The 26,671-nt window shown below is 39.4% G+C and overlaps 1 protein-coding gene across 1 annotated transcript; it reads right to left on the bottom strand.

Annotated features, from left to right (window-relative positions):
* Positions 1-1,541: 1,541 nt before the first annotated feature.
* Positions 1,542-25,146, bottom strand: LOC128698033 (deubiquitinase OTUD6B). The gene is made up of 8 exons (XM_053790073.2): positions 25,023-25,146; positions 11,737-11,850; positions 10,474-10,616; positions 10,103-10,214; positions 8,768-8,957; positions 7,306-7,513; positions 4,759-4,806; positions 1,542-2,116 (listed from the first exon to the last, which is right to left on the bottom strand). Exons 2-8 carry the CDS (start codon positions 11,837-11,839, stop codon positions 1,970-1,972), a joined length of 951 nt encoding a protein of 316 aa, XP_053646048.2. The 5' UTR covers positions 11,840-11,850; positions 25,023-25,146; the 3' UTR covers positions 1,542-1,969.
* Positions 25,147-26,671: the final 1,525 nt, after the last annotated feature.

The following is a 26,671-nucleotide window of genomic DNA, read 5'->3' as shown; positions in this document are numbered from 1 at the left end:
CACACACACACACACAGGGCCAGAAGCTGAGTCTTGATCCCTGCAACCACAATTAGGCGAGCACGCACGCACTCACACACAGAGGTAGGATCCATACATAGCATTAAGCAGAGGTATGATAAAGCCCACGGTTCAGGGAGAGTGACCTAGTAGCGACCAGTGAAGAGGCGGGGCCAGGAGCTAGGACTCGACCCCTGCAACCCCAACTAGGTAAGTACAACTAGGTGCACACACACACACACGTGCACGCGCATGCACACGCACACGCACATGCACATGCACACACACACACAAAAAGACTAGTCCCAGAGGTAAGGGGATTGTCCTATGAAGAAAGGTTAAGGGAAATTTGCCTGACGACATTGGAGGACAGGAGGGTCAGGGGAGACGTGATAACGACATATAAAATACTGCGCGGAATAGACAAGGTGGACAAAGACAGGATGTTCCAGAAATGGGACACAGAAACAAGGGGTCACAATTGGAAATTGAAGACTCAGATGAGTCAAAGGGATATTAGGAAGTATTTCTTCAGTCAAAGAGTTGTCAGGCAGTGGAATAGCCTAGAAAGGGACGTAGTGGAGGTGGGAACCATACATAGTTTTCAGATGAGGTTTGATAAAGCTCATGGAGCAGGGAGAGAGAGGGCCCAGTAGCAATCAGTGAAGAGGTGAGGCCAGGAGCTATGAGTCGACCCGTGCAACCACAAATAGGTGACGACAAATAGGCGAGTACACACACTTTTTTTTTTTTTAACACTGGCCATCTCCCATTGGGATAGGGTGTCTTGATCTCTGTATAAATTGTCTGTGGTCATCATAAATAAATAAATTGCCATAAATGGCATATTGTATCTTGTTTATAACTTTATTAATTATGTAAAAATCTTAGCCCCATAGTTCACTCACACACTTTCAAATGATTGACATAATTATGTATGAAAGAAAATTGTATGTAGTCATCTAATATTTTACATTGCTAAATGTAAGAATATTTCAAGTGTACCTCAGAATATATACGTATATAGATTTTACTACAGGCATGATTTTGACAAAAATAAATATATGCAACATCATAATTATGTGTAAGCAAGTTAGGTCATAGTGAATGAAAGCAAATTTGACAAGCTGTTGGAGTGTGAGCAAGGTAATTTATGAGGATATTCTGATTAGTTAGACCTGTCTATACTCTGAAGGATGGGTGATATTGTGGTTTAGAGTACAAAAAATTTAGTGTATAAATAGAAAGTCTTTCCTAATTCAACAAGGAAACATAAACCCCTTAGCTGTGTGATATACTTAGTACATCACACAACTATACTAATTATATCACACAAGTACCATAATATGAAGCTACAGGTTATCACTGAAGGTATTACCTTCCCCCATTCTAGCCACACATATGCTCTAAGGCACACAAGATTATAAAACAAAAAGAATTTATAATAACTTCCTAACACCATTAAAAGGAAGATTAAGAGGCCATAATAATAAACTAAAAAACTACCAAAAGTATACTAGAATAGTCTTCTCTAGAAGGGCAGTAGAACAATGGAATGGGTTAGAAGGGGAGGTAATCAGTGCCACAAACAATGGAAAATTAAAAATAAAACTACATATAAATTAAATATCAAACGAGGCACCACGAGTTTAGTGCTTACAAAACACCTTATATAAGATCTTGACTTTACACTGTCATCATAATTATGTGCACAATATTGTTTTTTAAATCACAGCACAAGTATATTACATTGCTCTATGTTATACAGGTACTTCTAATATATGTAATCATGAGCTATATATAACTTCTAAACTATACAGTACACCTGAACTATATACAGTAAAATGCAAGATCTATTTACTGTATTGCAGACCAGCTGAACTATATACAGTAGAACACAAGAACAATATAGAACAGCTGAATTATATAGAACTCTGTAAATGGTCTAATGAACTCTTGAGTTACTGCATTATCTTGCATCTTCCTCTGACACAGTGCCAAGCTCAGTGACCGAGTTGTAGTGTTCCCCGAGGCCATAGTAGTGACGGTAGTATGCCAGCACAATGGCTTTTTTGTCAGTGCAATCTTCACCAAATATAACAGGTGTGCCTTCCGCCTGAAAAAGGAAAGTGAGAGTCTAGTGTTAAGACAGTGATCATTAATGCTACAAGAATACATGTGAAAACAGTTACTTTACAACACTGTCCATAATAAGAAAATCAATACTGCCAGAATATGGCTAAACAAGACATTTCACCAATTTTGGAGGAATTTTGGTGGCCTGGTGGTTAACGCTCTCGCTTCACACGGCGAGGGTCTGGGTTCGATTCCCAGCCAGAGTAGAAACATTGGACGTGTTTCTTTCAACCTGTTGTCTATGTTCCCCATCACTAAAATGGGTACCTGGGTGTTAGTCGACTGGTGTGGGTCGCATCCTGGGACACTGACCTAAGGAGGCCTGGTCACAGACCGGGCCGCGTGGGCGTTGACCCCCGGAACTCTCTCCAGGTAAACTCCAGGTTGATATTCAATTCTATTTTTGTTTTTTAAATGCCATAAATAAACAATTTAGTATCAAATAATTTTAGCTCAAAATTATTAAGAAGTAAAGAAGCTAGCACATTTACCATCCAGGCATTATTATTACATTCATTTGTGAGTGCTAAACCTGTAGTGGTCACACAGCACCTGAGAAGGAGGGGAGACATTCAGGTTCAATACAAAGAAGAGGAAGAGAGGTTCAATTACATATTTGGATCAAAGCTCCTCACAGGCTTCAAGCAACCTTCCTTGAGTAGTTTACCATACAGAATAAACATTACTTTTTCCATATAAAAATAACACCATCGTCATTCATAAATTAAGAAAAATTATTAATATGAATTATCTACAGATCTATCTACCAGTACAATGGCTATACACTGTACAGTCATCTAAGAAAATAATTAGTGTACTTTTCCTGGTGAACTCCCCACATTAGAGCCTCAGGCGGTGCACTGAGGCTCTAATGCGCACCTTCACATGATGTAGCCACTCACTCGGTCCTTCTTCCCATATCTCTTATCTTTCCTTTCTTGTTTTGCACTACTGACTTACTCTTAGCCGTTGTGTTTCATTATCACCACTCTTCTTGGGTCAATAAAAATTTGTTTATAAAAACTTTATTTCATAAAACTCTATTTTCTTTTACTTTTTTCCTTCAATTTTTACACAATTTGGTGAACTGTTTTATATTCATGAAAATCACCAAAGAATTATTCTGACCTTTATACAGTACAGTATATATTAGAGAAGGAAAACTGAAGTTATTTGGTTCTGTCTCACATCATCAAGATTGATAAAGGTTTATTTATTTTATTTATTAACACATCAGCCGTTTCCCACCAAGGCAGGGTGGCCCAAAAAAGAAAAACTTTCATCATCATTCACTCCATAACTGTCTTGCCAGAGGCATGCCTACACTACAGTTATAAAACTGCAACATTAACACCCCTCCTTCAGAGCGCAGACACTGTACTTCCCATCTCCAGGACTCAAGTCCGGCCTGCCGGGTTCCTTGAATCCCTTCATAAATGTTACCTCGCTTACACTCCAACAGCACGTCAAGTCCTAAAAACCATTTGTTTCCATTCGCTCCTGTCTAACACGCTCATGCACGCTTGCTGGAAGTCCAAGCCCCTCGCACACAAAACCTCCTTTACCCCCTCCCTCCAACCTTTCCTAGGCTGACCCCTACCCTGCCTTCCCTCCACTACATATTTGTATACTCTCGAAGTCATTCTATCATTCTATTTCGTTCCATCCTCTTTACATGTCCAAACCATATCAATAACCCCTCCTCAGCCCTCTGGATAATAGTTTTAGTAATCCTACACCTCCTCCTAATCCCCAAACTACAGATTCTCTGCATTATATTTACACCACAGATTGCCCTCAGACATGACATCTCCATTGCCTCCACCCTTCTCCTTGTTGCAACATCCACAACTCATGCCTCACACCCATACAAGAGCATTGGTACAGCTATACTCTCATACATTCCCTCTTTGCTTTCATGGATAAAGCAGTGTCATCAGCAAAGAGCAACTGTGACAACTCCCACTTTGTGTTAGATTCTTTATCTTTTAACCCCACACCTCTCTTTAACCCCACACAGCACATCCACTTCTCTTACAACCCTACTTATAAATATTCTGAATAACCACAGTGACATCACATATCCTTGTCTAAGGCCTACTTTTACTGGGAAATAATCTCCCTCTCTCCTACATACTCTAATCTGGGCCCCACTATCCTCATAAAAACTCTTTACTGTACTGATTTATCAATGAAGTATATACACACTTTCCCTTGCTAGTGAAGCATGAACTTTTCCCTTGCTAATGAAGCATACACTTTCCCTTGCTAGTGAAGCATGAACTTTTCCCTTGCTAATGAAGCATACACTTTCCCTTGCTAGTGAAGCATGAACCTTTCCCTTGCTAATGAAGCATACACTTTCCCTTGCTAGTGAAGCATGAACTTTTCCCTTGCTAGTGAAGCATACACTTTCCCTTGCTAGTGAAACATACACTTTCCCTTGCTAATAAAGCATGGTAGTAACATTTAACAATATTACTACCATTCTGCTTCCAGAGCTAGCGCCAAGACATCTCTCAGCAAACTAACATAAATCAAGTTATTTTTATCTACACTAATACAAATCAAGTTATCTTCATCCAAGCTCCCACAACTTCATCCATCTTTATCTAAACTTACCTGTAATACTTCAATTTTTCTTTGCATCACTTGTGACAGGGCACGGAGCTGAAAAAATGAAAAGAATACAGAATACTGTACTTCACACTAAGAGTATGTAAATGAGATTTAAAATAAGAGGACACAGAGCAAGGGACAATAGTCAGCAGTATATGTGTATTAAGAAATGCCAGAGAAGGGGATGGAGTGAGGGTGAATGGTTAGGGAGGTACGTTGCAGACAGCCAAAAAAGGGTTTGTAAAGTTTGGTGAAAATGGGAAACAGGGTAATGTCGAGAGACAAAAAGATCAGTCGAATATTAACAACCCATAACTTCGAGAGGAAACTGTAGACAATGTTTCAGTCCATCCTATACCATTATCATGTCTTGCAAACTGATAATGAAAATGAAAATAAATTTTATCTCCAAACAGAGCTTATAATAACTTCAAACAAAAAGTTACAAAAAGGTACAAGTTATTTAGAAAGTCATTAATTATGCACAGTATTTCTGGCAATTATGCAGCCTAGGCTAAAACATCTACAGCTTCTTCTCCCAATTCTGAACAAGTTATAGACTGTTCCAGCTATGGTGGTGTAACTCATTCTTCATCAGCCAGAAAAAATGTGCAGAGGTCAGAAATTATAAGAATCACAACAAATACAGAACTTGTGTAACCAGTGGATTGTTCAGTACAGGAAGGACATGAATAATATAAATCAGAGTAGGAAGGGGATACAGTACAGTGGAACCCTGAGTTTCGGCTGACCTGAGTATCAGCAGCTTCGAGTTTCGACCGCTTTTCTCGGCTAAATTTTGTCCTGAGTTTCAGACTGTGCCCCATATTTCGGCCGGCGTACCAGACCTGTCCACCTGCCCGTGCCTGTGCAGCAGGTGCCGTGAGCCAGTTTAGCTTTGCTTATCCTTGAGTGAACATTACCCTGCACGCTCATTAAAACATTTTACAATAAATTCATTGTGTTTAGTGCTTGTTTATTGATTGTGAAATAAGCCACCATAAGGAACTTGCTTCAGAGAAGGAGGAAGAGGGAGTGAAGGAGGTACCTTCTTCAGTGATTAAGGACACATGTGGAATGTGGAATTAAAAGGCAAAGAAAGGAAATAACCCCAGATATGGACTTGTTACCTAGTCTTTATGGAAGGGGATTCCCCTTCCAAATAATAAGTCCTCCCTCTCTTCTCCTCCCTCTCTTCTCCTCCCTCTCTTCTCCTCCCTCTCTTCTCCTCCCTATCTTCCAGATGCCAGCAAGACTCTTCAGTAAAGGTATGTAAATGTGATTTTAAATGTTCATTTAAATGTTTATATATTGTATTACTCATTTAAGCACTATATGTTTTAAGTACTATATATATGTTAAACTATACTTAATCTTTAAAAAATGTATTTTTTGTGAATATTTTTGTGGGTCTGGAATGGATTTACTGTATTTACATGATTTCTTATGGGAAATATTGCTTCGATTTTAGGCCGTTTCGAATTTAGGCCTAGCTCCCGAAATGGATTACAGCCTAAACTTGGGGTTCCACTGTACTTTGTTTCTCGATAGGAATGGGAAAATTTCTCCTGACACAAAACGTAATCAAGTGACCTGCTCTTTGGAGCCTCTGGATATTTGACCAAGGTCTTCTGCTGGTCCACCCCCATTAAAAATGGAATGTTGTATCACATTATAAGTTATTAAAAAAATTAAGAAATCTTTCTAAACATTCAAACAAAAGAGTGACGTAGCAGCATCAAAGTATTGTACAGTAATTCATAATTTTTTTTTTTTTAACAAGTCGGCTGTCTCCCACCGAGGCAGGGTGACCCAAAAAAGAAAGAAAATCCCTAAAAAGAAAATACATACTTTCATCATCATTCAACACTTTCACCTCACTCTCACATAATCATTGTTTTTGCAGTGGTGCTAAGAATACAACAGTTTAGAAGCATATACGTATAAAGATACACAACATATCTTTCCAAACTGCCAATATCCCGAACCCCTCCTTTGAAGTGCAGGCATTGTACTTCCCATTTCCAGGACTCAAGTCCGGCTATATAAAAATAACCGGTTTCCCTGAATCCCTTCACTAAATATTACCCTGCTCACACTCCAACAGCTCGTCAGGTCCCAAATACCATTTGTCTCCATTCACTCCTATCTAACATGCTCATAATTATATTATTATTATTACTATTATAATCAGTGGGGAAAGCACTAAACTCTTAGAGGCTAATCAGAGGTAATCAAGTTGGATTCCAAGAAGGGGAGGATAGGTTCACTTGGATCAAGAGCCTCCTCACCAGCACGAAGGCACCATCCCTGAGACAATTATTGTACAGTGAGGGGGGATTCAATAAGATTTATTACACAAGTTAGCTAAATTACATTTAGAAACATTAACTGATCATATAGTTGCTTAGTACAGAATACAAAAATGTCATGGGAGTAACAAAGACGTGAACACCTGATATTATAATAAAACTGTTTTATGAGTTACTGTAGAAGATTAAAACTAAGATACACTGACATTACTAGTGAATGTAAGTCTCATGCATGTACCTCAGGCTGGCCGCCCCACGCCGGTGTATTTTCAATTTGAGAACAATATTCAGCAAATTGTTCAGGAGTCAAAAGTTCTCCAGTCTTGGAGTCTGTTATGAAAGGTGCAAAGGCTTCATAATTTGTGCGAATGAAGTGACCAGCTTGTGATCGCAGTGATCGAACTGTTGCTTCTCCTCCAATCTGGTGAGCTATAGCAGCATACATACTGTAAGAATTAAGGAAATATCCATGTATTCAGTTATTCATGAGTTAATGGTTTTCCTGTAAAGAAGTAAAATATGTGAAGAAATCTTAAAGCCACAAATCTTTCTTTCTTTTTTCAACACACCGGCCGTATCCCACCGAAGCACAGTGGCCCAAAAAAGAAAAACAAAAGTTTTTCTTTTTAACTTTAGTAATGTATACAGGAGAAGGGGTTACCAGCCCCTTGCCCCGAAAGCTTAAAATGTGCAATCTTAATTAATAAAAAATGGCCTGTCACTAGATATCAACAGCATTATTTAAATTAATATATACAGCCTCTCCTCACTTAATGAAGGAGTTCCATTCCTAAGACCATGTCATTAAACGAATTCGTTGCTAAGTGAGGAGCATACTATAATGGTAGTGAGTTTGTGTCAACCATCTTTGATACTGTTTTAATGTCACCTTTGCACCATTTATAACATTTCTGGTATATTTTTAAATGTTTATGCAGTAGTGTACTGTACATTGTAATAAACAGAATAGAGGAAATCAGCTCTAATATACATTATTTAGGTATGAATCTGGCCAGAGAGCCTGTCGTAAGTCCGTGGCATCGGTAAACGAGTGTACATCGCTAAGTGAGGAGAGGCTGTAATTTGTTCACAATAACATCACATGCACTACTGACAATACTGATTGCTAGGTAGAAACTTCTTTGAAGATATCAGCTAAGATAATGTAGTTTAATACTTCATACTCTCAAGGTGTCACCTAAATCTATAAGTTTTCATCTACTTATGACAAGGTTTGAAATGACATTTCTTCACACTACTTTAATGGGACCCATGTATCTACCTGGTTAATGGTCTTAATCTACAATTCCCAGAGGAAAGAAATTCAGACTGTTTACAAAGGCTTGATGTGAAGTGCTTAATGTCGATAAAAAATTTTAGAGTACAAATGAGGCAGTTCAAGTAAAAACCTTGTTAATAGGCCTTCAATTAATTAGTGTAATTAAAGTAATTAAATTAGTGTACTTAAAGTAGCAAATAATTTACCCATAAGAATAGCATTCTAAATCCAACAAACGAAAAACATGAATAGGTTAAAAAAAAAAAAAAGCAAGAAATGCAATACAGTATATTTGTATTCCTATATGTGCAGGAAAGCCACACCAATCAAGAATTTATTAATCTATGGGGTTAATACAAACCCTTTCTTGTTCATAAATTGGATGTAAAATATAAAAAGTTAGTATGTAACTGTTCCTCACCAATTGCCATCAGGTTTGATCTCTTCCATCTTGAGTTTTCTCTCTCGTAATAGCTGCTTCAGTTTCTCTGCCTCGATGCTTCGAGCGCTGAACCTGCTGTTGGCTTCTTCCTCTCGTATCCTTGCCTCTCGCTCACGGTTGGCCTCGGCTTTCTTCTGCCGACGCCTCTCTGCTTTGCTTATTTTCCTACCTGGACCAGTTTGATACATATATTATATACCCAGTGAATGTCTGACAAGGATTCAGGGATTACCACATCTACAGTTTAATATTTACCATATTTCGTGGCTTATTATTTGCATTTTTTTTTCCATAAAATGTATCCAAAAACCACCCTGCATCCTATAACTGAAGGTTAGTGATGGGAGCTAAAAGTTTGGGGTGTGGGGTGGGCTGTAGCTCTCCCAGTTATGCCCGATGCCGAGCCATTGAAACTAAAACAAGTCTTATAAGCCGAGTCTTACAAGCCATGAAATACAGCACCTAGGCCTCCAGGGAAAACCTTTTTGGATCTAAGTAGCAAGTCTTTCTTTCTTTCAACACACCGGCCGTATCCCACCAAGGCAGGGTGGCCCAAAAAGAAAAACGAAAGTTTCTCTTTTAAATTTAGTAATTTATACGGGAGAAGGGGTTACTAGCCCCTTGCTCCCGGCATTTTAGTCGCCTCTTACAACATGCATGGCTTACGGAGGAAGAATTCTGTTCCACTTCCCCATGGAGATAAGAGGAAATAAACAAGAACAAGAACTAGAAAGAAAATAGAAGAATACCCAGAGGGGTGTGTATATATATGCTTGTACATGTATGTGTAGTGTGACCTAAGTAGTAAGTATGTATTCTATTTTAATCTCTCTTCATGCTAACACTGCTTCCCTAAATGCTTATACCTCAGGTGGATGGAAGGATAAATAGGAGATGCCTGAGGTAGGGTGTGAAGTAGGTTTTGTGTGGTTTGGGCTTGAACACCTAGCAGTTATCTGTGAGTATATGAAACTGAAAAGAGTAAAGACGAGCGGCTTTTGGTACTTGGAGTGCAAGCATGCTAAAATCTGTGAAGGGATTGAGAAAAACTGGATAGATGAGCTTGAGCTTTGGAGGAAAGAAATACAGTGCCTTGCACTTCACAGGTTAGGTTGGGATGTGGTCATGACTGGTTCATGATGTTTGTGCCTTACTGGGAAGAAACTCTGAGTGCAAGTAGTAAACATAAGCTTTTCTTTAAGCCATCATACCTTGGCAGGAAATGACTTGTGTGCTAAAAAGTCATCCAATTAAGCATTTTCTGCTATGACGAATATATACATACAGAACTGGTCATTTCAGTGTGCAACCTACCTTGATCCTGCTCTGGTAGGATGGGTTCATCCTCCCTGTTCACTTCACGCAGATCACTAAAACCATCCTGGGAAAGATTCAAGGTATCCACACCATTGCTCAGAGAAGCTTCCTGTGCACCCAGAGAACAGTAACAGTGTATCAAATACTAATTCCAATCTTCTCACTACAAGCAATATTCTTACAGTATACTTTATGTAGCTGCAGTCACTGTTTATTTCAACAAAATTAACAGAATGCAGCTCCAGGGTACTACAGCAATCAGTTTTATTTTTACTTTAAAATAGTCTAGAATATATTTTATGAGCTTCAAAAGAAACTAAACCCTTACACTGTATAATGGGATTAATAAAGTATGAAAAAATATTAACCTCCTGTTCAGATGATCTAAATGCAGCTAATTCTTCCTCATGTCGGCCTTTCAGTTCTTTTTCTAGTCGAGCGATCTCCTCCCCTGCCTCCTTCTTCTTCTTTTTATCCTTATTAGTGGACTTCTTCAACTGCTGAATTCGTGCTGTAACCCAGAGTAATGAAGATTACTTATGTTAGAACATATGTAACACTTATGAAGGGATTCAGGAAAACTAATTAGCTAAACTTGATTCATGGAGGCAAGAAGTAGAGTGCTTGCACTCTGGAGGAGGGGTGGGATATTACAGTCCTGGAGGTAGGAAGTACTGTGCCTGCACTCTGGAGGAAGGGGTGGGATATTACAGTCCTGGAGGTAGGAAGTACTGTGCCTGCACTCTGGAGGAAGGGGTGGGATATTACAGTCCTGGAGGTGGGAAGTACAGTGCATGCACTCTGGAGTAGAGGTGGGATGTTACAGTCCTGGAGGTGGAAAGTATAGTGCCTGCACTCTGGAGGAGGGGTGGGATGTTATAATCATGGAGGTGGAAAGTATAGTGCCTGCACTCTGGAGGAGGGGTAAGGATGTTACAATTCAGAGGGTCATTTGCACTGCAATATCTGCGCACTTCAAGCAAGACAGCTAATGAATAAATGATGGTGAATGTTTCCCTATTGTTTTTCTGATCACCCTACCTTGGCTGGAGAGGTAACTTGATCACTTGTACTGTATCTCATTAAACATAATCATAAACACAAGTTTATAAGAGTCAAAGGTAATACACTAAACAGTTCAATTACTGTACATTACAATAAAAATTAGATCCAAATTTATGAATCAAAGCACCCCTAAAGCAATCTTGTAATCTGATAGTGCCTGTGATGGAACAGGAGAATGCTTTATATATTTATGTGGGTGGCTGCAACAAAGTATTATTACTGGTATTATTATATTCATGGGGAAATGTTAAGCCAGTAGAGGTCATACAGCACCTGAAGAATTGGGATTAATCAGGTTTGATCCAAAATAGGAGAAAGTAGCTCCAATTTTTTGTTTAAGGATCAGTAAACTATGGCCTGCAGTGGATATGGCCCACCACTTAGGTAATTTACACCTAAGTAATTTACACCATGTATGATAATTGTAGTTATGTATACTTGTGCCTACTTACAGTCTGGCCTGTCTCTACAAAACTTAGCTGACTTCCGCCTTCACCACCACTAACATACTCCATAGATGGTTGGAAGGAGATAACCTGGCCCACAAACAGAGGCCCGAGCCTCACCTTGTAGCTGCTTCCTCTCCTTGCGGTGTTTAGCCAGAAGTTCTTCCAAATCCTCCTCCTCCTCCTCCTCCTGCAGCAACAAATCTCCTGTCTCAGTCGACATTGTTCAGTCTCCTGGAATGTAAAGCTGATTTTGAAAAATGGAATACATATTAATACATACAGCAATCTACATGGATATATACACAGTAATATATATATATGGATATATACACAGTAATATATATATGGATATATGCACAGTAATATATTTATTTATTTATTATCACACTGGCCGATTCCCACCAAGGCAGGGTGGCCCGAAAAAGAAAAACTTTCACCATCATTCACTCCATCACTGTCTTGCCAGAAGGGTGCTTTACACTACAGTTTTTAAATTGCAACATTAACACCCCTCCTTCAGAGTGCAGGCACTGTACTTCCCATCTCCATGTATATACACAGTAATATACATGGATATATATACAGTGGACCCCCGGTTAACGAACTTTTTTCATTCCAGTAGTATGTTCAGGTGCCAGTACTGACCGAATTTTTTCCCATAAGGAATATTGTGAAGTAACTAGGTCCATTTCAGACCCCCAAACATACACATACAAATGCACTTACATAAATACACTTACATAATTGGTCACATTTGGAGGTAATCGTTATGCGGGGGTCCACTGTATATATATACTAGGTAGTAGGTTGGAAGACAACAACCGCCCAGTAAGGTATGTACGTACTACCATCCTGCCAAGTGAGTGTAAAACGAAAGCCTGTAATTGTTTTAGATGATGGTAGGATTGCTGGTGTCTTTTATCTGTCTCATAAACATGAAAGATTTCAGGTATACATCTTGCTACTTCTATTTACACTTAGGTCACACTACACATACATGTACAAGTATATATACACACACACACCCCTCTGGGTTTTCTTCTATTTTCTTACTAGTTTTTGCTCCTCATATCTCCATGGTATGTATGTATGTATGTATGTACATGTATATACTGTATACATATATATATATATATATATATATATATATATGTGTGTGTGTATATATATATATATATATATATATATATATATATATATATATATATATATATATATATATATATATATATATATATATATATATATATATATATATATATATGTGTGTGTATATATATATATGTATATGTATATATATATGTATATTATATATATATATATATATATACATATATATATATATATATATATATATATATTTATTTTTTATTATTTTTTTATTATCACACCGGCCGATTCCCACCAAGGCAGGGTGGCCCGAAAAAGAAAAACTTTCACCATCATTCACTCCATCACTGTCTTGCCAGAAGGGTGCTTTACACTACAGTTTTTAAACTGCAACATTAACACCCCTCCTTCAGAGTGCAGGCACTGTACTTCCCATCTCCAGGACTCAAGTCCGGCCTGCCGGTTTCCCTGAATCCCTTCATAAATGTTACTTTGCTCACACTCCAACAGCACGTCAAGTATTAAAAACCATTTGTCTCCATTCACTCCTATCAAACACGCTCACGCATGCCTGCTGGAAGTCCAAGCCCCTCGCACACAAAACCTCCTTTACCCCCTCCCTCCAACCCTTCCTAGGCCGACCCCTACCCCGCCTTCCTTCCACTACAGACTGATACACTCTTGAAGTCATTCTGTTTCGCTCCATTCTCTCTACATGTCCGAACCACCTCAACAACCCTTCCTCAGCCCTCTGGACAACAGTTTTGGTAATCCCGCACCTCCTCCTAACTTCCAAACTACGAATTCTCTGCATTATATTCACACCACACATTGCCCTCAGACATGACATCTCCACTGCCTCCAGCCTTCTCCTCGCTGCAACATTCATCACCCACGCTTCACACCCATATAAGAGCGTTGGTAAAACTATACTCTCATACATTCCCCTCTTTGCCTCCAAGGACAAAGTTCTTTGTCTCCACAGACTCCTAAGTGCACCACTCACTCTTTTTCCCTCATCAATTCTATGATTCACCTCATCTTTCATAGACCCATCCGCTGACACGTCCACTCCCAAATATCTGAATACGTTCACCTCCTCCATACTCTCTCCCTCCAATCTGATATTCAATCTTTCATCACCTAATCTTTTTGTTATCCTCATAACCTTACTCTTTCCTGTATTCACCTTTAATTTTCTTCTTTTGCACACCCTACCAAATTCATCCACCAATCTCTGCAACTTCTCTTCAGAATCTCCCAAGAGCACAGTGTCATCAGCAAAGAGCAGCTGTGACAACTCCCACTTTGTGTGTGATTCTTTATCTTTTAACTCCACGCCTCTTGCCAAGACCCTCGCATTTACTTCTCTTACAACCCCATCTATAAATATATTAAACAACCACGGTGACATCACACATCCTTGTCTAAGGCCTACTTTTACTGGGAAAAAATTTCCCTCTTTCCTACATACTCTAACTTGAGCCTCACTATCCTCGTAAAAACTCTTCACTGCTTTCAGTAACCTACCTCCTACACCATACACTTGCAACATCTGCCACACTGCCCCCCTATCCACCCTGTCATACGCCTTTTCCAAATCCATAAATGCCACAAAGACCTCTTTAGCCTTATCTAAATACTGTTCACTTATATGTTTCACTGTAAACACCTGGTCCACACACCCCCTACCTTTCCTAAAGCCTCCTTGTTCATCTGCTATCCTATTCTCCGTCTTACTCTTAATTCTTTCAATTATAACTCTACCATACACTTTACCAGGTACACTCAACAGACTTATCCCCCTATAATTTTTGCACTCTCTTTTATCCCCTTTGCCTTTATACAAAGGAACTATGCATGCTCTCTGCCAATCCCTAGGTACCTTACCCTCTTCCATACATTTATTAAATAATTGCACCAACCACTCCAAAACTATATCCCCACCTGCTTTTAACATTTCTATCTTTATCCCATCAATCCCGGCTGCCTTACCCCCTTTCATTTTACCTACTGCCTCACGAACTTCCCCCACACTCACAACTGGCTCTTCCTCACTCCTACAAGATGTTATTCCTCCTTGCCCTATACACGAAATCACAGCTTCCCTATCTTCATCAACATTTAACAATTCCTCAAAATATTCCTTCCATCTTCCCAATACCTCTAACTCTCCATTTAATAACTCTCCTCTCCTATTTTTAACTGACAAATCCATTTTTTCTCTAGGCTTTCTTAACTTGTTAATCTCACTCCAAAACTTTTTCTTATTTTCAACAAAATTTGTTGATAACATCTCACCCACTCTCTCATTTGCTCTCTTTTTACATTGCTTCACCACTCTCTTAACTTCTCTCTTTTTCTCCATATACTCTTCCCTTCTTGCATCACTTCTACTTTGTAAAAACTTCTCATATGCTAACTTTTTCTCCCTTACTACTCTCTTTACATCATCATTCCACCAATCGCTCCTCTTCCCTCCTGCACCCACTTTCCTGTAACCACAAACTTCTGCTGAACACTCTAACACTACATTTTTAAACCTACCCCATACCTCTTCGACCCCATTGCCTATGCTCTCATTAGCCCATCTATCCTCCAATAGCTGTTTATATCTTACCCTAACTGCCTCCTCTTTTAGTTTATAAACCTTCACCTCTCTCTTCCCTGATGCTTCTATTCTCCTTGTATCCCATCTACCTTTTACTCTCAGTGTAGCTACAACTAGAAAGTGATCTGATATATCTGTGGCCCCTCTATAAACATGTACATCCTGAAGTCTACTCAACAGTCTTTTATCTACCAATACATAATCCAACAAACTACTGTCATTTCGCCCTACATCATATCGTGTATACTTATTTATCCTCTTTTTCTTAAAATATGTATTACCTATAACTAAACCCCTTTCTATACAAAGTTCAATCAAAGGGCTCCCATTATCATTTACACCTGGCACCCCAAACTTACCTACCACACCCTCTCTAAAAGTTTCTCCTACTTTAGCATTCAAGTCCCCTACCACAATTACTCTCTCACTTGGTTCAAAGGCTCCTATACATTCACTTAACATCTCCCAAAATCTCTCTCTCTCCTCTGCATTCCTCTCTTCTCCAGGTGCATACACGCTTATTATGACCCACTTCTCGCATCCAACCTTTACTTTAATCCACATAATTCTTGAATTTACACATTCATATTCTCTTTTCTCCTTCCATAACTGATCATTTAACATTACTGCTACCCCTTCCTTTGCTCTAACTCTCTCAGATACTCCAGATTTAATCCCATTTATTTCCCCCCACTGAAACTCTCCTACCCCCTTCAGCTTTGTTTCGCTTAGGGCCAGGACATCCAACTTCTTTTCATTCATAACATCAGCAATCATCTGTTTCTTGTCATCCGCACTACATCCACGCACATTTAAGCAACCCAGTTTTATAAAGTTTTTCTTCTTCTCTTTTTTAGTAATTGTATACAGGAGAAGGGGTTACTAGCCCATTGCTCCCGGCATTTTAGTCGCCTCATACGACACGCATGGCTTACGGAGGAAAGATTCTTTTCCACTTCCCCATGGACAATAGAAGAAATAAAAAAGAACAAGAGCTATTTAGAAAACGGAGAAAAACCTAGATGTATGTATATATATATATGCATGTGCGTGTCTGTGAAGTGTGACCAAAGTGTAAGTAGGAGTAGCAAGATATCCCTGTTATCTTAGCGTGTTTATGAGACAGAAAAAGAAACCAGCAATCCTACCATCATGCAAAACAGTTACAGGTTTTTGTTTCACAGTCATCTGGCAGGACGGTAGTACTTCCCTGCTTCCAGTAGTATGTTCAGGTGCCAGTACTGACCGAATTTTTTCCCATAAGGAATATTGTGAAGTAGATTAGTCCATTTCAGACCCCCAAACATACACGTACAAACGCACTTACATAAATACACTTACATAATTGGTCGCATTTGGAGGTGATCGTTAAGCGGGGGTCCACTGTATATATATATATATATATATATATGTGTATATATGTGTGTATATATATATATATATATATATATATATATATATATATATATATATATATATATATATATATATATATATATATATATATATATATATATATATATATACACACCTTTTTTCCCTCATCAATTCTATGATTAACCTCATCCTTCATAAATCCATCCGCCGACACGTCAACTCCCAAGTATCTGAAAACATTCACTTCCATACTCCTCCTCCCCAATTTGATATCCAATTTTTCTTTATCTAAATCATTTGATACCCTCATCACCTTACTCTTTTCTATGTTCACTTTCAAATTTCTACCTTTACACACATTCCCAAACTCATCCACTAACCTTTGCAATTTTTCTTTAGAATCTCCCATAAGCACAGTATCATCAGCAAAAAGTAACCGTGTCAATTCCCATTTTGAATTTGATTCCCCAAAATTTAACCCCACCCCTCTCCCGAACACCCTAGCATTTACTTCCTTTACAACCCCTCTATAAATATATTAAACAACCATGGTGACATTACACATCCCTGTCTAAGACCTACTTTTACTGGGAAGTAGTCTCCCTCTCTTCTACACACACTAACCTGAGCCTCACTATCCTCATAAAAACTCTTTACAGCATTTAATAACTTACCACCTATTCCATACACTTGCAACATCTGCCACATTGCTCCTCTATCCACTCTATCATATGCCTTTTCTAAATCCATAAATGCAATAAAAACTTCCCTACCTTTATCTAAATACTGTTCACATATATGCTTCAATGTAAACACTTGATCTACACACCCCCTACCCACTCTGAAACCTCCTTGCTCATCCGCAATCCTACATTCTGTCTTAACTCTAATTCTTTCAATTATAACCCTACCGTACACTTTTCCTGGTTTTATTTTATTTTATTATCACACTGGCCGATTCCCACCAAGGCAGGGTGGCCCGAAAAAGAAAAACTTTCACCATCATTCACTCCATCACTGTCTTGCCAGAAGGGTGCTTTACACTACAGTTTTTAAACTGCAACATTAACACCCCTCCTTCAGAGTGCAGGCACTGTACTTCCCATCTCCAGGACTCAAGTCCGGCCTGCCGGTTTCCCTGAATCCCTTCATAAATGTTACTTTGCTCACACTCCTGGTATACTCAGTAAACTTATTCCTCTATAATTTTTACAGTCTCTTTTGTCCCCTTTCCCTTTATATAAAGGGACTATACATGCTCTCTGCCAATCCCTAGGTACCTTCCCCTCTTTCATACATTTATTAAACAAAAGTACCAACCACTCCAACACTATATCCCCCCCCTGCTTTTAACATTTCTGTCATGATCCCATCAGTTCCAGCTGCTTTACCCCCTTTCATTCTACGTAATGCCTCACGTACCTCTCCCACACTTACATTCTGCTCTTCTTCACTCCTAAAAGATGGTATACCTCCCTGACCAGTGTATGAAATTACTGCCTCTCTTTCTTCCTTAACCCTTTGACTGTTTCCGACGTATAAATACGTCTTACGAGCCAATGTTTCTGACGTATTTATACGCACAAATTCTAGCGGCTTCAAATCGCGCGCCAAAGGCCTGGTAGGCCTACACGGGAGAGAATGGGTCTCAGTGGTCGGTGTGCACCCTGTGAAAAAAATTTGGGACCTAGCGGTGCATTGTGGGAACGCCATGTTGTCAGTCCATTTTCACCATGCCTCTCGGTAAGAAGTTCCTCACTCCTCGGCGGATTGGAGGTCTTTTGTTCCCAAGTGATAGCTCTAACAGCGATGAAAATGTCAGTGACAGTGAATTCAAGGGTTTTCAAGTGAGTGTTACCGAAAAAAGTGCCCAGGATAACGTAAATAGTGACGAAAACCCAGATGACCCACAATCTTCGACCTCTGGTGCTGTGCCGGCTTGTTCACATTCACCTTCGCCTGTACCAGGACGAAAGAGGAAACTATTTGGTCGTGTACAACACCCTGATGATAGCAGTGATAGTGATAGTGATAGTGATTTCAAGGTCATTGAAAGCAGTTCTAGTGACAGTGAGAGTGAATATTCCCCAGTGAAGCGCCAGTATGTACGACGTAGCATGCGGTCTGGTAGTGTTTCATATGTTGTTCCAAGGGGAAGGAGAAACTCTGGGAGCACATCCCGTGGCCCAACACCACGACCTGATAGTGAAGATGACGATATTGTAACGATGGGTATGAATGGTGACAGTGAGGGAGGAGGCAGTGGTGGTGATAGTGAGGGTGGCACGGCCCATGTGGCACCATCACCGGGCCACGCTACTAGCCACGCGGCTGACTCAGCAGAACAACCAGCCTCACCCTACCCCACACTGCCACAACCTGCACCACCACAACCTGCACAGCCACAACCACAGCCACAACCACGGTACAATATCCAGACCCCACCAGCAGACCGCATCTGGGATTGGCAGGACGGTGACGAGTTTGTTCCCAGTCCCCATGACTTTGATGAAACACAAAGTGGAATAAAGCCATCTTGTCCACTTGGGAACAATGCCAGTGAACTGGACTGCTTTGAGTTATTCTTCGATGAACCCCTGATGGACATCATTGTCAGGGAAACCAACACATACTGTGAATACACCATGGCAAATACAATTCTCTCACCAAAATCACGGCTACACAAGTGGAAGGAGACAACTGTGGCAGAGATGTACCTGTTTTTTGCCACAATAATGCTTATGCCACATGTGTATAAGCACACTGTCACCACATAATGGACAACAGATCGCCTGATTTCAACTCCAGGTTTTAGTGACATTATAGGTGTCAATCGTTTCCTGATACTGTTGCATATGTTACACTTTTCAGACAAAACCAGGCCTGACAGAAGCGACAGGTTATATAAGATAAGAAATGTGTTTATGTACCTGAAACAAAAGTGCTGCATGTATTTTTATCCCTTCAGGAAGCTTGTTATTGATGAGTCCTTGATTTTATTCAAAGGAAGACTCTCATTCAAGCAATATATACCAAGCAAGAGGAAACGCTTTGGTATAAAGCTATTTGTACTGTGTGATTGCAGAAGTGGTCTTGTTTTAGATATTATTGTGTACACTGGCAGTAATACTTTGAGAGATACCATGAAGTTATTGGGTATCTCTGGTGATGTGGTTCGAACAATGATGGAACCATATCTTGGTAAGGGGCATATGTTATTTACTGATAACTGGTACACAAGCCCCTTACTCAGTGATTTCTTGCGAGTGAACTTGACAGACGTGTGTGGCACAGTGCGTGGTAATCGCAAACATATGCCAAGGTTCGACGCTGGCACTCGCAGAGGTGAGGTGCAAGCCTTTGCTGCCAATGACATCATGGCATTTCGGTGGCATGACAAACGTGATGTCACATTGTTGACATCAGTTCACACAAACGAAATGGTACCCAGTGGCAGGGACAACAGAGAGACGAATGAACCCATTCTAAAGCCTGCAGCTGTCATGGACTACAACCTCAATATGCGCTTAGTGGACAAATGTGACATGCAGATTGGGTTTGCAGACTGTGTACGCAAGAGTTATAAGTGGTATATCAAACTTTTTTTCCATCTTGTTGATATCTCTATGCTAAATGCTTATAACATATACAAGTTGAAGACCAACAAAACACCAAAATATGGTGAATTTTGCCTGTCAGTAATCAGACAAATAATTGCAAAGTACAAAGGAGCAACTCCTGCAATAGACCAGCGCCCACAGACGTCATCTCGTTTGAGGCCTGGTGATCACTACCCCATACAACTGCCTCCTACTACTGCCAAGAAAAATGCTCAGAAGAGGTGTTATGTATGTATGCATACCACAAAACGCCCACAAACACGCAGAGACACTCGTTTTATGTGTGAGGAGTGTGAAGTGCCCCTCTGCATATACCCATGTTTCAAAGAGTTCCACAAGCTGCAGCAGTTCTAGGAACGTGGTTAGTGACTGTACATATGTATATATATTATGGAACACTAGTAATAAACATTGTTTTGTATTGTTTGTTTGTGTAAACAAAGTGTATACACAAACTAATAGTGATAAAGTTTGTTCTGTTATTGTGTTGTAAATAATGAGTGTATATTTGAACAATGCACCTTACATTGGTCTCACAGGCCACATAAGTTACCTGGAAAAGAAAAATATTGAAAAATGCAAGAAACCTTTGAATTAGAGTAAATAAAATAATACCGGGTGGGCGGCAGTCGCCGCTGTTGCTGTACGCACGTCAATTTCTGCAAACTTTGCGGCTCTATATCTCAGTAAGTACTGATGGCAAAAATTTTTTTTTAGGCTTAAAACACTAGTAAAAATATTCCTAACATTTTCATAAGAAAAAATAATTTTTTTTTTTTTCGAATATTTGGCGACATAGAATGACAGTTTCAGAGAGGGCCCTGAAACAGTCAAAGGGTTAACATTTAAAAGTTCCTCAAAATATTCTCGCCATCTACCTAATACCTCCCTCTCCCCATCTACTGACTCTCCTACTCTGTTTTTAACTGACAAATCCATACTTTCCCTAGGCTTTCTTAACTTGTTTAACTCACTCCAATTTTTTTTTTTTTTTTAACACGTCGGCCGTCTCCCACCAAGGCAGGGTGACCCAAAAAAGAAAGAAAATCCCCAAAAAGAAAATACTTTCATCATTCAACACTTTCACCACACTCACACATTATCACTGTTTTTGCAGAGGTGCTCAGAATACAACAGTTTAGAAGCATATACGTATAAAGATACACAACATATCCCTCCAAACTGCCAATATCCCAAACCCCTCCTTTGAAGTGCAGGCATTGTACTTCCCATTTCCAGGACTCAAGTCCGACTATATGAAAATAACCGGTTTCCCTGAATCCCTTCACTAAATATTACCCTGCTCACACTCCAACAGATCGTCAGGTCCCAAGTATCATTCGCCTCCATTCACTCCTATCTAACACGCTCATGCACGCTTGCTGGAAGTCCAAGCCCCTCGCCAACAAAACCTCCTTTACCCCCTCTTTCCAACCCTTTCGAGGATGACCCCTACCCCTCCTTCCTTCCCCTATAGATTTATATGCTTTCCATGCCATTCTACTTTGATCCATTCTCTCTAAATGACCAAACCACCTCAACAACCCCTCTTCTGCCCTCTGACTAATGCTTTTATTAACTCCACACCTTCTCCTAATTTCCACACTCCGAATTTTCTGCATAATATTTACACCACACATTGCACTTAGACAGGACATCTCCACTGCCTCCAACCGTCTCCTCGCTGCTGCATTTACCACCCAAGCTTCACATCCATATAAGAGTGTTGGTACTACTATACTTTCAAACATTCCCTTCTTTGCCTCCATAGATAACGTTTTTTGACTCCACATATACCTCAACGCACCACTCACCGTTTCTCCCTCATCAATTCTATGATTAACCTCATCCTTCATAAATCCATCCACCAACACGTCAACTCCCAAGTATCTGAAAACATTCACTTCTTCCATACTCCTCCTCCCCAATTTGATATCCAATTTTTCTTTATCTAAATCATTTGATACCCTCATCACCTTCCTCTTTTCTATGTTCACTTTCAACTTTCTACCTTTACACACATTCTCAAACTCATCCACTAACCTTTGCAATTTTTCTTTAGAATCTCCCATAAGCACAGTATCATCAGCAAAAATTAACTGTGTCAATTCCCATTTTGAATTTGATTCCCCATAATTTAACCCCACCCCTCTCCCGAACACCCTAGCATTTACTTCCTTTACAACCCCATCTATAAATATATTAAACAACCATGGTGACATTACACATCCCTGTCTAAGACCTACTTTTACCGGGAAGTATTTTCCCTCTCTTCTACACACTCTAACCTGAGCCTCACTATCCTCATAAAAACTCTTAACAGCATTTAGTAACTTACCACCTATTCCATATACTTGCAACATCTGCCACATTGCTCCTCTATCCACTCTATCATATGCCTTTTCTAAATCCATAAATGCAATAAAAACTTCCCTACCTTTATCTAAATACTGTTCACATATATGCTTCAATGTAAACACTTGATCTACACATCCCCTACCCACTCTGAAGCCTCCCTGCTCATCCGCAATCCTACATTCTGTCTTACCTCTAATTCTTTCAATTATAACCCTACCGTATACTTTTCCTGGTATACTCAGTAAACTTATTCCTCTATAATTTTTACAATCTCTTTTGTCCCCTTTCCCTTTATATAAAGGGACTATACATGGTCTCCGCCAATCCCTAGGTACCTTCCCCTCTTTCACACATTAAACAAAAGTACCAACCACTCCAACACTATATCCCCCCCTGCTTTTAACATTTCTGTCATGATCCCATCAGTTCCAGCTGCTTTACCCCCTTTCATTCTACGTAATGCCTCACGTACCTCCACCACACTTACATTCTGCTCTTCTTCACTCCTAAAAGATGGTATACCTCCCTGGCTAGTGCATGAAATTACCGCCTCCCTTTCTTATAGGTAGTAGGTTGGTAGACAGCAATCACCCAGGGAGGTACTACCGTCCTGCCAAGTGAGTGTAAAACGAAAGCCTGTAATTGTTTTACATGATGGTACGATTGCTGGTGTCTTTTGTCTGTCTCATAAATATGCAAGATTACAGGCATGTCTTGCTACTTCTATTTACACTTAGGTCACACTACACATACATGTACACGTTTATTTATACACACTCATCGGAGTTTTCTGTGATTTTATCTTAATAGTTCCTGGTCTTATTACTTTCCCTTTTATATCCATGGGGAAGTGGAATAAGAATCTTTCCTCCGTAAGCCATGCGTGTTGTAAAGTCAACTAAAATGCCGGGAACAATGGGCTAGTAACCCCTTTTCCTGTAAAGATTACTAAAAAGAATAAGAAGAAGAAATTTTTTCTTATTTTCATTAAAATTTCTTGACAGTGCCTCTCCCACTCTATCATCTGCTCTCGTTTTGCACTCTCTCACCACTCTCTTTACCTTTCTTTTACTCTCCATATACTCTGCTCTTCTTATAACACTTCTGCTTTGTAAAAACCTCTCATAAGCTACAGACAGACAGACAGACAGACAGACAGACAGACAGACAGACAGACAGACAGACAGACAGACAGACAGACAGACAGACAGACACACATACATACATACATACATACATACATACATACATACATTAATAGACATATGTGTGATGTGGATATTATGCAGAGAATTCATAGTATGGAGATTAGAAGGCGTGGGATAACTAAAAGGATTATCCAGAGGGCTGAGGAAGGGTTATTGAGGTAGTTTGGACATTTAGAGAGGAAGGAGCAAAATAGGATTACTTGGAGGATGAATATATATGTAGTGGAGGTGGGGCTGTAGAGGTCATGACTGGACTAACACAGGTTATATCTATTATGCCAATAACATCTGTGCCCTCAAACCAATGTAAAAATTATGACATATTAGTAATTATTATTATAATCATGAGGGAGCGCTAAACCCATAGGATTATACAGCACCTGTGGGGGGATATAACATAATATTTTTATTTATACAAGTACATGTACAAGGTATACAGGCCTAACTGACATCAATGACACAGTACTATATAGAGCCACTTGTTATGTAGAGCATTTTGGGCAAATTATGTCAGTTTTGTCCCAGGATGCGACCCACACCAGTCCACTAACACCCAGGTACCCATTTTACTGATGGGGGAACATAGACAACTGGTGTAAGTAAACACGCCCAGTGTTTCTACCCTCGCTGGGAATGGAACCCGGACGGGTTTAGCCACCAGGCCAGGCTTAATTCAGGGACCTGGAGAATAGATCCAATTCCCTTGTTCAAGAGCCCCTCACCAGCGTCAGGGAACCTCCCTTGAGGGGACATATTAGTAAAACTATTCATAGACTCTCTAAATAAAAGCTTTTTGTGCTTCTCATGGCCACATTTTATATTTCAATAACTGGGAAGCGCAAAACTCGTAAGGGTCATAAAGTGCATAGGGAATGGGAGGTAACTAGGATCGACCCAATGAAGAGGAAATATAAATCCAGTTCCATGGATCACGAGCCCTCAACGTTATCAAGGTACCTCCCTGGTGGGTCTTGTGAGGTCAATATATTATTGATTTCGTGTCCTTGATGACAGCTGAGACATAACACCTTCCTCTCTACCATCACTCATCTTACCTCAGTAATTATTATATTATGTTCGTTATAAAGTTTATCATTAATAAAAGCAGACAAACATTACCCTTGATGTTGACCTCCAGCAGCTGGACCCGGCGGCGGCGGCGGCGGCGGCGGCGGCAGCACAACTTTTTAGTTCGTTCCTTCACTAAATTTCATTTGTCATCATTTTGAGTTTGTGCGTAACATTTCATTATTTAACATTTATTACAAGAAGAAATGAAATAGATGTGTGTTGTAATACATTACAAAGATAATTAAGACAAAATGTCTACTGAAAATCTAAAGTTTTCTTTTAAAGAATTGTTGAAAAAATGAACATGTAAGCGACGTAAATATTTATATTTATATTATTTATATAAATGCTTTATTTATCCGATTTTTTCATAAATCAATTATTTATATATATATATATATATATATATATATATATATATATATATATATATATATATATATATATATATATATATATATATATATATATATATAATATATATATGTATATATAAATAATATATATATGTATTATACATATATATATATTACTTATATATTATATATATATTATATATGTATAATATGTTATATATATATTTATTATATATTTTTTTTTTCAACAAGTCGGTCGTCTCCCACCGAGGCAGGGTGACCCAAAAAAGAAAGAAAATCCCCAAAAAGAAAATACTTTCATCATTCAACACTTTCACCACACTCACACATTATCACTGTTTTTGCAGAGGTGCTCAGAATACAACAGTCTAGAAGCATACACACATAAAGATACACAACATATCCCTCCAAACTGCCAATATCCCAAACCCCTCCTTTAAAGTGCAGGCATTGTACTTCCCATTTCCAGGACTCAAGTCCGACTATATGAAAATAACCGGTTTCCCTGAATCCCTTCACTAAATATTACCCTGCTCACACTCCAACAGATCGTCAGGTCCCAAGTATCATTCGCCTCCATTCACTCCTTTCTAACATGCTCATGCACGCTTGCTGGAAGTCCAAGCCCCTAGCCCACAAAACCTCCTTTACCCCCTCTTTCCAACCCTTTCGAGGACGACCCCTACCCCTCCTTCCTTCCCCTATAGATTTATATGCTTTCCATGTCATTCTACTTTGATCCATTCTCTCTAAATGACCAAACCACCTCAACAACCCCTCTTCTGCCCTCTGACTAATGCTTTTATTAACTCCACACCTTTTCCTAATTTCCACACTCCGAATTTTCTGCATAATACAGTGGACCCCCGGTTAACGAACTTTTTTCATTCCAGTAGTATGTTCAGGTGCCAGTACTGACCGAATTTTTTCCCATAAGGAATATTGTGAAGTAGATTAGTCCATTTCAGACCCCCAAACATACACGTACAAACGCACTTACATAAATACACTTACATAATTGGTCGCATTTGGAGGTGATCGTTAAGCGGGGGTCCACTGTATTTACATCACACATTGCCCTTAGACAGGACATCTCCACTGCCTCCAACCGTCTCCTCGCTGCTGCATTTACCACCCAAGCTTCACACCCATATAAGAGTGTTGGTACTACTATACTTTCATACATTCCCTTCTTTGCCTCCATAGATAACGTTTTTTGACTCCACATATACCTCAACGCACCACTCACCTTTTTTCCCTCATCAATTCTATGATTAACCTCATCCTTCATAAATCCATCCGCCGACACGTCAACTCCCA

This window comes from Cherax quadricarinatus, chromosome 58 (genome assembly GCF_038502225.1).
Source record: "Cherax quadricarinatus isolate ZL_2023a chromosome 58, ASM3850222v1, whole genome shotgun sequence".
Classification (NCBI taxonomy): Eukaryota; Metazoa; Arthropoda; class Malacostraca; order Decapoda; family Parastacidae; genus Cherax; species Cherax quadricarinatus.
The sequence above is the reverse complement of the archived record's forward strand: the minus strand, read 5'-3'. Positions and strand labels throughout refer to the sequence as shown.